Source organism: Tursiops truncatus, chromosome 11 (genome assembly GCF_011762595.2).
Source record: "Tursiops truncatus isolate mTurTru1 chromosome 11, mTurTru1.mat.Y, whole genome shotgun sequence".
Classification (NCBI taxonomy): Eukaryota; Metazoa; Chordata; class Mammalia; order Artiodactyla; family Delphinidae; genus Tursiops; species Tursiops truncatus.
In genome coordinates this window covers 18,234,414-18,249,789 of record NC_047044.1, presented here as the reverse complement: position 1 = coordinate 18,249,789, position 15,376 = coordinate 18,234,414, and the positions used below count along the sequence as shown (strand labels likewise).

Below are 15,376 nucleotides of genomic sequence, written 5' to 3'. Positions count from 1 at the left end.
AGGTGGAAAGAAATGAACCCACTATGTTTTGGCCTTAAAATTCTTCTGTGAAATTTCAAAAGTGTGAACTTTTTATTCTTCCAAAGAACTGTAATCCTCCCCACACTGAAGCCCAGATGTCGAGTCCATCCTAAGGGAGGTGCTTGAAGGCATGCCCGGAAGTTGTCATGTTCGTGCCACATTTCAGTTCAGTCCCGCAGTGTTATTTTCAGTGTGTTGCTCGGCAACGGTGTAGTGTCATGTTACAAAGGAGATGACCTGACCCTCCAGTTGTCCACACGTCCTGCACCACTTTTTCATGACCTTGTAATATATTGGTCTCTGTGCGATAGTGGAATCTTTGGTTTTGCATCAGAGTAAAATAAACCAAACACATTTGGAAAAAAAAAAAATTCCTTGTCTGAAAACAACTTTGAATGGTTAAGAGACAAACTATAACAATCAGCAAAAAGGAATATGGACCGCAGTAGAGAAAATGACATGCCACCCCGTGAGGGACACACAGATCAGCAGAACTGCGTCAACGCGGGACGGAGGAAATCCAGAGCTACCTCACAGCTACACTGGGCTAAGGGTGTAGATTTGTGTGGCTGTTGTCTGTGACATTAGCATATTCTAATAATATTAAGAATGGTTGAGCACCCACTATGTGCTAGGCACCATTTTAAGCACTTGTTCATTGCAGGGAGGCGGTGGTAGGGATTTGAAATAACTTGAAGAACCTCTGTTCATAGCAATCGAATGAGCCTCACAGAAATAAAACTATTCAATTCCTAAACAAATCCATGTATTTAGAAATGTTTCTAATGCAACTAGTAGATAAAGTCTATGAACAGGTCCTGAACTGCGGAATCCCCACGGCCCCTGGCAAGCAAACTTCTACATCCTTGTAATTTAAAAATGGAACATTCAACCTGCTAAAATCTAGGATAGTATTTCCCTAGGCAAGAGCAATAGAACATAGATCTGGAGGTGCTAAGGTTAGTTTGCAAAGAGAAAACATCTCTTGGTCTAAAAGTTCTGGAAAATACTGCCTTAAGCAAAGTTGAACTGTTTTTGTTTGGTTTTGTTACCTTATGTTTTACTGAGGGATGTCTCAGAACCTTTAATGAGCTAATCAGCATGGTCAATCCCTAAGAAAGGGATGGCAGAGGCAGGGTTTTCCAAATTATCTGATAGAATTCTTCCCCAGCACCCCCTGCAGCATCTTCCACAACTATTTAGGAAATGCAAGTATGGTTCATTCTCCCCCCTCCAGGAATCTAACCCATTCCAAGACCCAGACACTTATCCATGTTCTTCAGAGAGAAAACAATCAGAAAAAAGCTTCCAATTTCTCTCCTTCACGTATTAGTTAAGGTAACACAGCTGCTATAACAGATTAACCTCAATCTCATTGACTTCACACAATAAAATGTTTTCCTTAAGCAGCAGTCCTCCATGCAAGTGGAATCACCTAGGAAGCTTTGAAAACTACGATTTCTGTGCCCCACCCCCAGACGTACTGATCTGATCGTTCTGGAGTAGGGTAGACATTGGAAAAAAAAAAAATTAAGCTTCTCCAAAATTCTAAATGAGGTTGAAATCCACCGAACCAAGGGATTGTAAGGACTTCCTCATCTGGCGTCTTCTCATTCAGACCTCTGGGTTAGCCTCTGAAGGGCTTATCTGTGCCAGAATTTTCTTGGATTATTGATCAATATAATGTAATGTTATTTCAAAAATCCAGAGAGAAAGGTTTTGCAGAGTAAGGATTATTTGACCAAAGCTAGTCTCTAACTGCCAGTCCCCCAATCGACTCAGTGTCATGAGATATACCCTCATAAGCCTGTCTTGTTGATTAGCACAGACGTTATCCTTTGTGTTACTCGGCCTGACAGTTTTCTATCATGTCAATGAGACCGGAGCGCCACCTGCTATTTATTCATTAGCTATTGTTTTAAGCAGTAGAGGGTAGTGGTTAACAGTACTGGATCTAGAGTCACCCAGTTTGAAAACTGGATCCTCACTTACTAGCTGTGTGACCTTGGAAAAGTTGTTGCCTAACCTCTCTGCCTCAGTTGCCACATCTATAAAATGGGGAGAACAATCCTATTTCACCAAGAATTATGAGGATTAAATAGGTTAATCCATGGAGAAGTCTAACATAGTGAGAAGCACATAGTAAGTTTTCAACAAATGTTAGCTATTGTTATTTTTCTTACTTTCAAATGCAGGTCTCTGCTCTAAGCTGCTGGGGACGCAGAAGATGAAGGCTAGCCCCTCTCTGCAAGGAATTCACAACTGGGCACAGGAGACAGACATATAAACCAGAGAATTATGATGGATATGACTGGGCTTTCGTAGAATGATGCGCAAAATGCTGGGAAGGTCTCCAAGATGATATTGGAGGAGCAGGACAGGAAGCCTTCTTGGAAGAGATGCCATTAGATCCGGGCCTCGAAGGGTAAGATGAGATCTGTAGACTCAGTTATTTGGTACTGAAGTGACCTGGAATAGGGGAGAGGATGGGTCAAAAACCCAACCAATGGCATCTGCAAAGAGACGTTTCTTTGTGGTAGAGTTTGCCACCATCCTCGTCCAAGTCAAGGACCCGGCCTTCTGCAACATCCCCTCCATGCCTGGAACTGTGCCCATTTATGGGCATCCCTGCTTAAACTGCCTGATGGCAAGCTCAGACCTTTGCATTCAGGGGGAGAGGCCTGCAGTTTTCCGTGGTATAGCTGCGTGAATGTTGCCAGAAGTAGGCAGGACCAGAGGCGGATGGGCAGGGCAGTAGGAGGCAGGAGCTTTTTCTTGGGAGTTTCATAAGGCACCCAAAATTCCGGACCATGTCTCTGCCTCAGCGCCTTGAGGATATCCTGTCATTGAGCCAGACGTGTATACAGTTGAGAGTGGCCGATTTCACCACGACCCCTAGATTGGCCATTTTTCCTGTCTGGAGGCAGTTCTCACAGATCATCTGTTTCAATCCAGGAAAAGGAGAGGAAGAGATTTAAAAGCAAACACTGAAATGAGAAAGAATTCACTGGGCGTTCGTCAGACTAAGTTAATGTAGCTAAATAGTCCTGACAGGTGCCTGACGTGGAGAAGAAGCAAATATTTCCTCACCATGCTACAAATTTTAATACTTCTTTTTCTTGGATTGGCGGCACAAAACCTCTGTTCCCTGCCTGAGACTGCAGAGCAGGTAAGATGAAACTTGCGTTTTTTTAAAATGTGTTTACGTTCACGATTGTGTACATAAACTTTTTTGCTTTCCTACGTTGTCCTAGGTAAATGGTACTATCTGGACTTCACAAAATAGAAAGCTTGTGGAGAATAGGCTTCTAATGGGGATCTGTCTGAAGGGGTGCTAACCCTGTTCTATTCCTGCGTTAAAATGCCATTGTTGGGATCTCTGATTTAAGTGCTAACATCCCTCTATCTATTGTGGATTTTGCTATCCTTTTTGTTGGTTTGCTTTAATGAATACCGCCCATTGCATCACTCTGAATGTAGACAATAACAATGGCTGTAGAGAGCTGAGTAGAGAGGAGCTCTGGGGACTTCCAGGTTGGGTGATAACTGATGGAGAAACACAGTGTCACCAAATGTGCCGGGAATCCATCCATCTACCTACCGCGAGTTGAGCAGAAGTACCCAGCGCAGTCGAATGGCTAGTCCTTGTGAATGACGCCAGCACTCCTGCCTGCCCAGCAGGCTCACGTGAGCTGTCATCCTATAGCAGGTTCAATACCAGTTCTGCAGCAAGTCCAGGCTAAAGGAGGGTATGTGAGGGACTCTCCTGGCAGTCCAGTGGTTAGGACTCCATGCTTCCACAGCAGGGGGCATGGGTTCAATCCCTGGGTGGGGAACTAAGATCCTGCATGCTGCACAGACAAAACTAAAAATAAATAAAGCGGAGGTATGCGAGAGGCAATCTGAGTGATTTATTTAAAATGTATCTCACGAGATAGGATTTCTGCTCTATTAATAATAAAACATAACCATGATTCTGCATCTGTGCCAGGCAATTAGTTTTACATACGTATACACTCTTCTTTCATATTCCTTTCCATTATGGTTTATCACAAGATACTGAGCATAGGTCTCTGTGCCGTACAGTAGGACCTTGTGATTTATCCATTCTCCATAGAATAGTTTGCATCTGCCAACCCCAGGCTCCCAGTCCATCCCTCCCCTATCCCCCCACCCCCTTGGCAACCACAATTCTGTTCCCTGTATCTGTGAATCTGTTTTGTGCCAGACACATTTTTATCAACACCAGTTTTACTCCAGTTGGCTATACTCTGATGAGGTTTTTCACTGAAACATTGGCAGATGGCATAAGGGTTAAGTGCTCCAGCTATGAGGTTAGATAGGGGCACGTTTGAACTGGGGCTTCTCTTTGTTTAACAGCTATTTGAGGACCAGTCACTGCTCCATGGCTTACTAGCTGTTGAACCCTGAGCATGTTACTTGGTCCCTCTAAGCCTCAGTTTCTCCCCATCATTGCTCCACAGACAGCAGTAATTATCATCCACGTCACCACCATCATCATCATTGTGGAGTGCTTGCTTTAGTATACAAGTCAGGCCTTGACTGATTTTAAAGCTGAGTTTACTTTTTAGACGGGACTGTGTGAGAGAGAGAATGAGCCTTTCCATTGGAAAAGGACAGTCTGAAGATCGAGGGGTTCCTTGAAGAGAGAGCATTCTGGCTTACTAAGAAAAGAGAAAGTACTGTCACCCCATAAACTTGTCCAAATGGGAAACCCTAATGTAAAGAAAATCCTACTTAAAAGAAGTGTAGGTATGCCCTAACCATTAAAGGGAATCAATTCAAACAATATCTAAGAGCGGCTTTTATTATTTCACAAAGAACATTCTAGTGTTGTTTTGGTTCATAATGATCACCAAATGAAAGCTGCCAGTAAAAACAGATTTTGTTTTCTATACACCACTGTACAGTATGGGGAAGAGCAATGACTGATCAAGGAATCATAAGGCCACTAACTGACAGTGTGACCTTGGGCAAGTCACTGGACCTACCCCCACCTCAGTTTTCTCCCCACTAAAATGAGGATGATGATACCTCCCCTACTTGTCTTTAGGGTGGTCAAGATCAAATAAGATGATGCCTTTGGAAGTGTGCATAACCATATATTGCCCTGTAAATGTAAGCTTTCTTCTTAGGCAGCCTTTACGTATTTCAATGAACTTAGAAGTAGTTATTTTCCCACCACCCGTAACCTAATGCTGGGCCCAGGGGATAAGCTGTGGGATGACAAAGAAATAGGAGAAGTGGTCCTCTCCAGCAAGGGGTTTTTAAGTGGAGAGAAAGATAACAGAATGTGCTCCACTGTCCAGCCATAGGGAGAAGTCGAGAAAAGGAAGAGAAATGAGTGTGGTTTTGTGGACGTGGTGTTACACAGGGTGTTGAGGTGTGGATAGCCAAGGGGAGGGGAAAGAACACTCCGATGAGGAGAGGCAACAAGCCAAACACAGGTAAGAACAGAAATGTCACAGGAACAAGCATTTATGGCCTATGATATTCTAGATACTGGACTAGGTGATTTGCGCGTGTTACATCACTCAGGTCTCAGTAACCTGCAGGGTGGTTATTCATATCCCCCCTTTACAGATGATGGCAAAAAGTAAGGAATTCATTCAAGACTGTATGCTTAGCAACATACAAAAGTTGATTCTAAACTTAGGTCTTCTGAGCCTCAAGTTCAGTGTCTCTTCATCCTACAAAGCTGCTGCTTCTTAAGCTTGATGGGGGGATGAAGGAAACTTGAGAAAGAGGATCATATCCATGAAGGATCAGCAACAGGATCGCGCACAAGGGATCCTGAAGACGAGGCCAAAGTGTATCTGTGTCATTCATTTTAACAGTGAATTCTCTGCCACCTGATGTTGCCAAGTGATTATTTCTAGTGTGTCTGTGATTTCCCACAAGTCATTCATTCAGATGTCCATTGACAGACGAATGGACCAAGAAGATGTGGCACATATATACAATGGAATATTACTCAGCCCTAAAAAGAAACGAAATTGAGCTATTTGTAATGAGGTGGGTGGACCTAGAGTCTGTCATACAGGGTGAAGTAAGTAAGAAAGAGAAAAACAAATATGACATGCTAATGCATATATATGGAATCTAAAAAAAAAGGGGGGGGGCACTGATGAACCTAGCTGCAGGGCAGGAATTAAAGTTGTAGACATAGAGAATGGACTTGAGGACACGGGGTGGGAGGGGGAAACTGGGGCGAAGTGAGAGTAGCATCAACATATATACACTACCGAATGTAAAGTAGTTAGCTAGTGGGAAGCAGCCGCATAGCACAGGGAGATCAGCTCCGTGCTTTGCGATGATCTAGAGGGGTGGGACAGGGAGGGTGGGAGGGAGACGCAAGAGGGAGGGGATGTGGGGACATATGTATGCATATGGCTGACTCACTTTGTTGTACAACAGAAACTAACACAGTATTGTGAAGCAATTAACTCCAATAAAGATCTATTAAAAAAAGTCAAATATTTACTAAGCACTACTATGTGCTAGACGCTGCTCTAGGTGCTTAAGGTACAGCAGAGAACAAGACAGGAAAAGATCTCTGCTCTTACGTAACCCACGTTCTAGCTGGATTATCATCAAAAGATTGCAAACATCTTTGGAGCAGGAACTGTATGCTTCACAGCATTTAGCACCCAAACTAGACTATTCCTATGGAATCAATGCTGAAAGAATATTCTTGAGACCTATTGATCTGTGATCACTTGATCTTGAATAACCTGCTTACAATTTCCCATTTGAAAAGTGTACCCTGCCGTATGCTTCCGGTTTCGCATTTGTGTAAATAGCGACATTGCTCTACTTTGCTAGACTCCAGACTTGAGATCAGTTATGGCAAGTGGGTGGTGTAAGCAGCACCTTCCCTTGCCCACAGCCGTGGTAGACATTGCTTGTTGATTCCAACACTCCTTGCAGATAAGAGGGAAAGACCCACCAGTCATTACCAATCAACCTCATTGCCATCCCTGTCGTTTCATTTACATGAAGCTAATGGAGAAGATCGGTCAACCCAGGCTCTGCTAATGGGACTTGATTTTTTTTGTAATGTTTTCACAGGCAAAAAGATGTGATAAGAAGTCTCGCCTTACAATTAGGACTGAGTGCCGATCCTGCTCATTCAACTTTGGAATGAAATGCCCAGATGGTTACACCAAGATTACCAATGGCACCATAGGGATCCGAGATTGCAGGTACCCATTATGAGAAAATATGTGTGCTGGAGTCTTGGAACTCGAAGGATTGTGAATCCAAATTGAAACCTCCCAATTCAAAAACTACGAAGCGGGCTTCCCTGGTGGGGCAGTGGTTGAGAGTCCGCCTGCCGATGTAGGGGATACGGGTTCGTGCCGTGGTCCAGGAGGATCCCACATGCCGCGGAGCGGCTGGGCCCGTGAGCCATGGCCACTGAGCCTGCGCGTCCGGAGCTTGTGCTCCGCAACGGGAGAGGCCACAACAGTGAGAGGCCCGCGTACCGGGGGAAAAAAAAAAAAAAAAAAAAAAACTACGAAGCATTTCCATGATTTTCTCTTACTCTAAGGTTATATTGAACCCAAACTTAAGTAACTTACAACTATGACCTTGAGTCTAAAAAATATATTACAATTCATGTTTTCATACAAAATTGCACCAAAATATTCTGCCTTCATCTTGCCCTTCTTTATTTTGAAAATCTGGGGTTTGTTTCCTTTGGAAAAGGTTCTAGTCAGAACATGTTAAAAGCCTTGGGTCTAATAGTCATCTTACAAACTAGCTATGCACCCTGATACTAATTAGAACCCAAAGAAGGGAGACAAAGGAATTACAGCTTTCTTGCATTGTACGTGAGTGTAGCATTTTTGAAGCCCTCTTATGATTCAAAGCTCTCATAATTCAAGGTTAATCCTTGCAAAGGATGACAAGCAGTTCTGCCCGCCAGCTCGTGGATGCAGCCATGCAGCTCAAACGCAAACACAAATTTTAATTTACTCAGTCTACTAATTCAAAAATTAGTACTCAATGAGTTTGTTTTTAATTCAGGGGTGAAGAATTAGAAGAATTTTGTGTAAAATGAAACCATTAACACTGTGAGATCACACTGTTTTAAATTCACATTTGCTTAATGCGACTGTGCTATAGCCTAAAACCCCAAGTCATCATTTTTAATAGACGTTTCCCAACATTACCTGGCCTGGAATTAGCAAGCATACACAGCAGTTCACCACTTAGTTACCGAAGTGGGCATACATTTGTAACCAGATCCCCTGAGAAAGTACATCAGAAAGCTTTGGGGTTCAAGGTTAAAATTATATGGGGACTTTACTGAGAACTCTTTATACTGATTTTTTATTTTCACGGCCAAAGTGCGTATTTGGTTGTGTATCCCACCCCACCTTCCCCCCACTTCCCACACACACAGCAGATAAGATTATTGCATTCAGGCTGTCTGTTTTAGAATTGAGAACTTTGATCTGTCATTCAGCTATGCTGAAACAAACCCAAGACTGGTGTTTTTATATAAATTTTTTAAATTGTAGTTGAACTCCAATGTTGTGTTAGTTTCAGGTGTACAGCAAAGTGATTCAATTATAAATATACATATATATATTCTTTTTCATATTCTTTTCCCTTATAGTTTATTACAAGATACTGAATACAGTTCCCTGTGTTATACAGTAGGTCCTTATTATTTATCTATTTTATATATAGTAGTGTGTATCTGTTAATCCCAAACTCCTAATTTATCCTCCCCCCTCCCACTTTCCCCTTTGGTAACCATAGGTTTGTTTTCTATGCCAGGACTTGTTCTTGAGGGGACAGTTTGGTTCTCTCTTGGGCTCCCCCTGTCCCTTTCTTTGTGAAGAGATGTCCCTGCCAATATGCTCAACCTTTCAAAGAAATCATCAACTCTATCTCCAACTCGACTGCCCATAAAGCCAGTAGCTCTTTGGTGAATCAGCTACATTCCAGGGACTGGTTTAGGAGCACAACCTCGAACTCACCATCACACTATTCTTAACAGCCCCATAGTAAGAAATGATATTCATGGCTCTAGATATACTGAAGTCAAGTCCTAGAATAAGTCATCCATACAGAGATCCCTGTAAATAGACAAGCATTTAACCTCTGTAGACTAGCTATTCCAGAACTGTTCCTCAGCTGGTGGTACAAAAACGGTTCTAAGGAACTCACGATTATAGCAAGAAAACCGTGGCAAATTTTGCTCACTACATTACAACACCTCTCACAGAAATTTTCTGTCTATGGTATATGCAAAACATGTGCAAATCCTGAATGGTCAGTTTATTTTAAATCCCCAGGTACTGTGCATCACAAAACTCTTGATCTTTCCCTTCTTGCATTGGCTGCTAGGACACTCAGTGACAAGTCTGAAGCCCACCTCTAGTATGTGCCTAGAACCTAGCATCATTTCTTTCATCTACTAACCTCACTTCTAACATTTTAGCTATCTCACCCTTACTTTCATCCTTCCCTGATTTTTTCACGTTTCTTACAATGAAAGATGAATCACGATCATGCTTTATTTTACCTAGGAAGCAAAATATGCTCAATCCACATATTTTAAAATACAGGCAAGTATAAAGGCCTAAATAAAAATCCATGCAAATCTCGCTGCCCAGAGGTCACTGTGTTGCCCTAATTATGGGTTAATGTCCTCTCTTTACCCTCCAAGGTACACCTTTGAGGTCAGAACATACTCGCTGTCTCTCCCTGGATGCCGCCATGTCTGTAGGAAGGACTATCTCCAGCCTCAGTGCTGTCCAGGCCACTGGGGCCCAGACTGCATGGGTAAGTGCCCCAGCACTTTCCTTGGATGGTATTTGGTTCTCAATGTCTCGTTTTACAGAAAATCAAGAGGAAGGAAGCCTGATAAAAGAGAATGTTAGCATCTTTTTCTAGAAATTTCCATTTCCGTCTATATGTAGAAAATCTTTCTAGCCCTGTCAGCTTTTATATCGATATCTGCTTTCCTCCATTTAGAGATCTCTCTTTAAGACAATTCCTTTACAAGTCAGAAAAGGGGACAATTGAAAGGATATCCATTTCTATAAAAAAGATTATTGACCATAGAGAGGAAGTAAGACTGCTGGGCTATTATAACCTCAATACAATTTTCTTTAAGAAAATATTTGATTACAATACCTCAAAGACTGTAGTTATTGTTTAGCAACCAAGATAATCATTGACTCTTCTAAAACTTTGTCTTAGGATGCAATATCAAACTCTGTAATGGTCAGGTTCCATTGTGAGAAAAACCACTAATCAAACCTGAGTCAATGGTATAGTTAGACTCCTCTGGTCAAGCATAGCATCTGTCAGCTGAAATTGAACTTCTATCCTGATTAAAGATGTTAACACTCAAGTAGTGACTAAGTCCCTGATATGACATGCAAATTACGTGAGATCCCTTTTGGGGCAGGAGTGATAGTAAAAATCAGGCGTTTTAATCATGAATTTACCGTTTGTTTTCCATCTTCTAAGATGTAATGAAAACATCTCCTCAAGGATCTAAATACTTAAAGGGAGAGATTACTTCTCTTTTGCTTTGTTTTTCTCGTTGAAATAACATAAGCAAATTGTACACAGCTTGTAAAGTTTAGGAAGGTTTAAAGAAAGAAAAAATAGTGACCTGTATTCTGCCGCACATAGAAAACTATCAGTAGTTTGGCTTATTTCCTTGGTGTTTTTCTTTTTCCATATGGCTTCTAAATAGTTGAGCCCACATTATATGCATAATGTTTCCTCCTATTTTCTTAACTAATGATTAAATGAATAATAGTATCCATTTACTCCATATTGCTGACATTAGGTAATAGAGAAGTAGTTGGCCTATATAATCATTTCATTCTTAAAGCTAAACTTTAAGTTAGACTTTTTTATCCCCATTTTTCCTATGAGGAATCTGATTTAAAGATGATCTCTGTCTCCTTCGGGCTGGTAAGTGAAGCAAGTTCAAGTTCAGGGCTTCCTGGCACCAAAGCCTGCTCTCTTTCTACTCTGTCCCACTGCCTGGAGCAGAACTTGTCTTAAAAAAAGAAAAAGAGAGAGGTAGAGTCCCCAACGTGTTTCTAATTTCTCTTTTGTTCTGTATTTTGTATTTTATTTTTTCCCATTTTTTAATTTTTTTATTATTTTTTATATAAATTTTTTTATTTTTATTTATTTATTATTTTTGGCTGTGTTGGGTCTTCGTTGCTGTGCGTGGGCTTTCTCTAGTCGCAGCGAGCGGGGGCTACTCTTCGTTGCGGTGTGCGGGCTTCTCGTCGCGGTGGCTTCTCTTGTTGCAGAACACAGGCTCTAGAGTGCGTGGGCTTCAGTAGATGTGGCGCTTGGGCTCAGTAGTTGTGGCTCGTGGGCTCTAGAGCACAGGCTCCGTAGTTGTGGCACATGGGCTTAGTTGCTCCGCAGCATGTGGGATCTTCCCAGACCAGGGCTCAAACCTGTGTCCCCTGCACTGGCAGGCGGATTCTTAACTACTGCGCCACCCGGGAGGCCCCCCATTTTTTTAAATTGAGGTATAGCTGCTGTACAATATTATATGTTACAGGTATACAATATAGTGATTCACAATCTTTAAAGGTTACACTCCACTTAGAGTCATAAAATACTGGCTATGTTCCCTGTGTTGTACAATAATTGTAACTTATTTTATACCTAATAGTTTGTACCTCTGAATCTGCTACCCCAGTATTGCCCCTCCCCCCTTTCTTTTCCCCCACTGGTAACCACTAGTTTATTCTCTATATCTGTGAGGTTGCTTATATTCACTAGTTTGTTGTATTTTTTAGACTCCACATATAAGTGATATCTTACAGTATTTGTTTTTCTCTGTCTGACTTATTTTGCTGAGCATAATACCCTCCAAGTTCATCCATGTTGTTGCAAATGGCAAAATTTCATTCTTTTTTTATGGCTGAGTCATATTCCATTGTGTGTGTGTGTGTGTATATATACACCTCATCTTCTTTATGCAGTCGTCTGTTGACGGATACTTAGATTGCTTTCATATCTTGGTAATTGTAAATAATGCTGCTATGAATATTGGGGTGCATGTCTTTTTCGAATTAGTGTTTTTGTTTTTCCCAGACATATACCCAGGAGTGGAGTTGCTGGATCATATGGTAGTTCTGTTTTTATTTTTTTTGAGGAACCTCCATACAGTTTTCCACAGTGGCTACACAAATTTACATCCCCACCAACAGTGTACGAAGGTTTCCTTTTCACCACATCCTCGCCAACATTTGTTATCTGTGTTTTTTTGGTGATAGCCGTTCTGGCAGGTGTGAGGTGACATCTCATTGTGGTTTTGATTTGCATTTCCCTGATGATGAGCGATGTTGAGCATTGCAGTTTCTCTTTCGATTGGTAGGTCCCTTCAGCCTTCCCAGTCAATGTCTGGATTATGCTCCTTACCCTGGAAAGGTCAAGGTTTTGGGGTTTAGGATACCCTGGCCCTTCTGTGTTAACCACTCTGCTCTGTTTCACCCCAGCACACGGGCACTTTATGTTTCAAAGCATTTGTCACATCAGAATCAAGCGATTAACCCAGAGTTCACGAACTTTTTTAGCATCAGATAGGGTCATGGTCACATCCAGTTCATATAGTCATCAGAATAAAATTGAATTTTTTATTTGCTTTTCTCTTTCTAACCCATGGAAACTAATGTGATCTTAAGTTAATTAGACACACCGTAGACAAGAAAAGGCTTTGTCTAAGATGCAGTAATGAAAGTGAGCACATCCAGCGTAGTGAATGACAGAATGACTTGCTGCTTCTCCAAGTCTCCTGAGCTGTCAAATGCGGGTAAAAAGTCCTACTCTACAAAACTCTAGGAGGGATTTTAAAACCTCAATATAGAGGAAAGTACTTAGCGGAGTCTATAACATAAAGAAGGCACTCTGTAGACATTTTATGAAGAAATGAATGAGCGAATCACAATCAAAACAGACCTCTGATCATGAGAGGCGAATAAAGTGACTCCCTTTCCCTGAGCCCTTCTTAAACAGTGGGTTACTCGAAAAAATAGGCGCAGCCAACAGGATTCAGGATCTTCAGTGGGTTTCATGCATCGCTCTGGGCTATGCAAAAATTGTGCACTACTCACCCCTACAGTCAAAGGAGTCTGCAGGGTTCCTTGAATGTTCAGGTCTTTCCTTGTGATAGGTCTCGAGGCCAGAGAAGCAAAACGCGAAAACCAAGGCTGTCCTCTCATTGGGGCAAAAGGGCACTTCCCTTTATCTTCATCTCCCAAACATACTAAATGTCTCAAAAGACTTCCTTCCTTTGGCTCAGGAAAGAGATCAATGCTCTACTCTGCCACGTATTTCACGTCTCCCACTCTGTGGTGATGACAAGTGAGATCTTGGCTATCGCTGTACATTTCTGCAAGGATAAGCCCATTTTGGAGCTGCTGACGTATGTTCATCTTTCTTTTTGAGGAAGCACAAGCTCTGGAATAGCCTTCTTTCCAAGTCAAGGGCAGAACCCACTTCCTTTCTGATGCACTGACAAAGACATTCACACTTAACACCTCTGGGTTATTTATTTTTCTTTTTTTTTCTTTCCAGTACGCGGGCCTCTCACTGTTGTGGCCTCTCCCGTTGCGGAGCACAGGCTCCGGACGCCCAGGCTCAGCGGCCATGGCTCACGGGCCCAGCCGCTCCGCGGCATGTGGGATCTTCCCGGACCGGGGAATGAACCCGCGTCCCCTGAATCGGCAGGCGGACTCTCAACCACTGCGCCACCAGGGAAGCCCTGGGTTACTTTTTAAATTATTTTAATAGTACCTTATTCAAAACCAGAAAACTCGACGATCAATTCCGAAAACTTAGAAAACAAAGAGAAGCACAATGAAAAAAATTACTTATCTTCTAAAATTAGGAATAAGGCATGAATTCTCACCTGAGGAAAAAATATGTCATCCTGATGTAAGGAAGGTGTTTCTACTCAGGTTTAACTTGCTTTTCCCTCATTAAAACTTCTACAGCTTTGTCAGATCTGCATATGGGAGTCTCATATGTGTGTTATTAGCAGAGAAACATATTTTTAAGCTTGAAACTTAAATCACATTTGAACAACCAATATTCTGTTTCAGAGGAAATACTTTTTTAAAATTTGAACATCCCAGTTCTTTATTATCCCATGGTGAACGGTAACAGATCTGTGCAAAAACTCAGAGTAATGGAAAAAGAATGTGGGCAGAGGGTTACACAGAAACTTGATTTTGGCCAAAGCAGTCTGATTATTTCAGAGGAAAATGGTCTTGATGCTCTGTGAGGTCAGTGTCATCAAATTATGCACATTTATTTTTTTGCATCATGTTATTTGCATTTCCAGACCTCTTTTTCTTTCCTCTTGTATGTTCCCTGCCGTTCACTGCCTGGGTTGCAGAAAATGGACTACGTGGATTTGAAACCAGTCTGTGAGGCATAAATAATGCTGAGTTCACGTGAGGAACCTATTTTCACAACAGTTTCCCAGGCAGACAGTTCCAACCAGAGCTATCAATGGAATATTTACCATTTTTAAAAACCAGGACATAGTCTCTGCCTAGCACTGTGCACCAGGCTTTGAAACAAAGGTGGTGACACTAGTAGCCACTTCTGGAGTTCCTGGGAGATAAAGTTACAGGGAGGTCCCTGGCCTCTTCCTGGCCAGGAAGTTCATTATCTGCCTTTAAAGGAACAGAACAGCTGATGATTTGCTGACAGCTTGTCAGGGGTAAGCCTCCTGCGTGAGCAAAGTCACGATGCAAGAGACCCCCAGAGTAGCAGTGACCAAAGGGAAATGTGATAATTATTGAAAACAGCCTTATCAGCCGCTTGAGCCCTCCACCAGGCCTTAGAAACGTGCCCTTAGAACAGATTCTGGAAGAGCTCTTTCAAGTGTGGTTGCTGAGAATGTCAGTTTTTACCATCTTTTTTTGCCTGATGGGGACCTGAGGTGATAGAAAGTGATTTGAGAAGCAGGAAAGAAATGTACACTTTTACTTTAAACTTTTTATTTTAAACCCGAACAAGTTGTTTTCATAAATTGTTAAAGCATTCAGTTTAGGACAACACATGAAGGACTCTGTATACTCTCACATTCCTGCTGTCTTTTTTCCAAAGTTCCTTCCGGGCTTGGCCAACTCATAAAGGTCGAGCATTTCTTGAGCCCCTACTGCTTGCTGCACATAATCACCTATATGACAAGGCCAGTCCGTAACCCCAAGGAGCTCACAGACTGATGAGGGAGAGGGACACAAAAGCAGATGAGGAGACACAGTCACACTTGAGAGTCCAGGTGAGGACTCTGGGACTTTGAGGGGGTTTGCAGCTC

At 42.1% G+C, this 15,376-nt stretch overlaps 1 protein-coding gene across 1 annotated transcript in view; it reads left to right on the top strand.

Annotated features, from left to right (window-relative positions):
* The first annotated feature begins 2,935 nt into the window (after positions 1 to 2,935).
* Positions 2,936 to 15,376, top strand: part of STAB2 (stabilin 2) — a 158,466-nt gene continuing 146,025 nt past the window's right edge. The window contains exons 1-3 of the mRNA XM_019952337.3: positions 2,936 to 3,190; positions 7,114 to 7,247; positions 9,728 to 9,843. Of these exons, the coding sequence (XP_019807896.2) occupies positions 3,113 to 3,190; positions 7,114 to 7,247; positions 9,728 to 9,843 (328 nt within the window). The 5' untranslated portion in view covers positions 2,936 to 3,112. The remainder of the gene's footprint in view (positions 3,191 to 7,113; positions 7,248 to 9,727; positions 9,844 to 15,376) is intronic.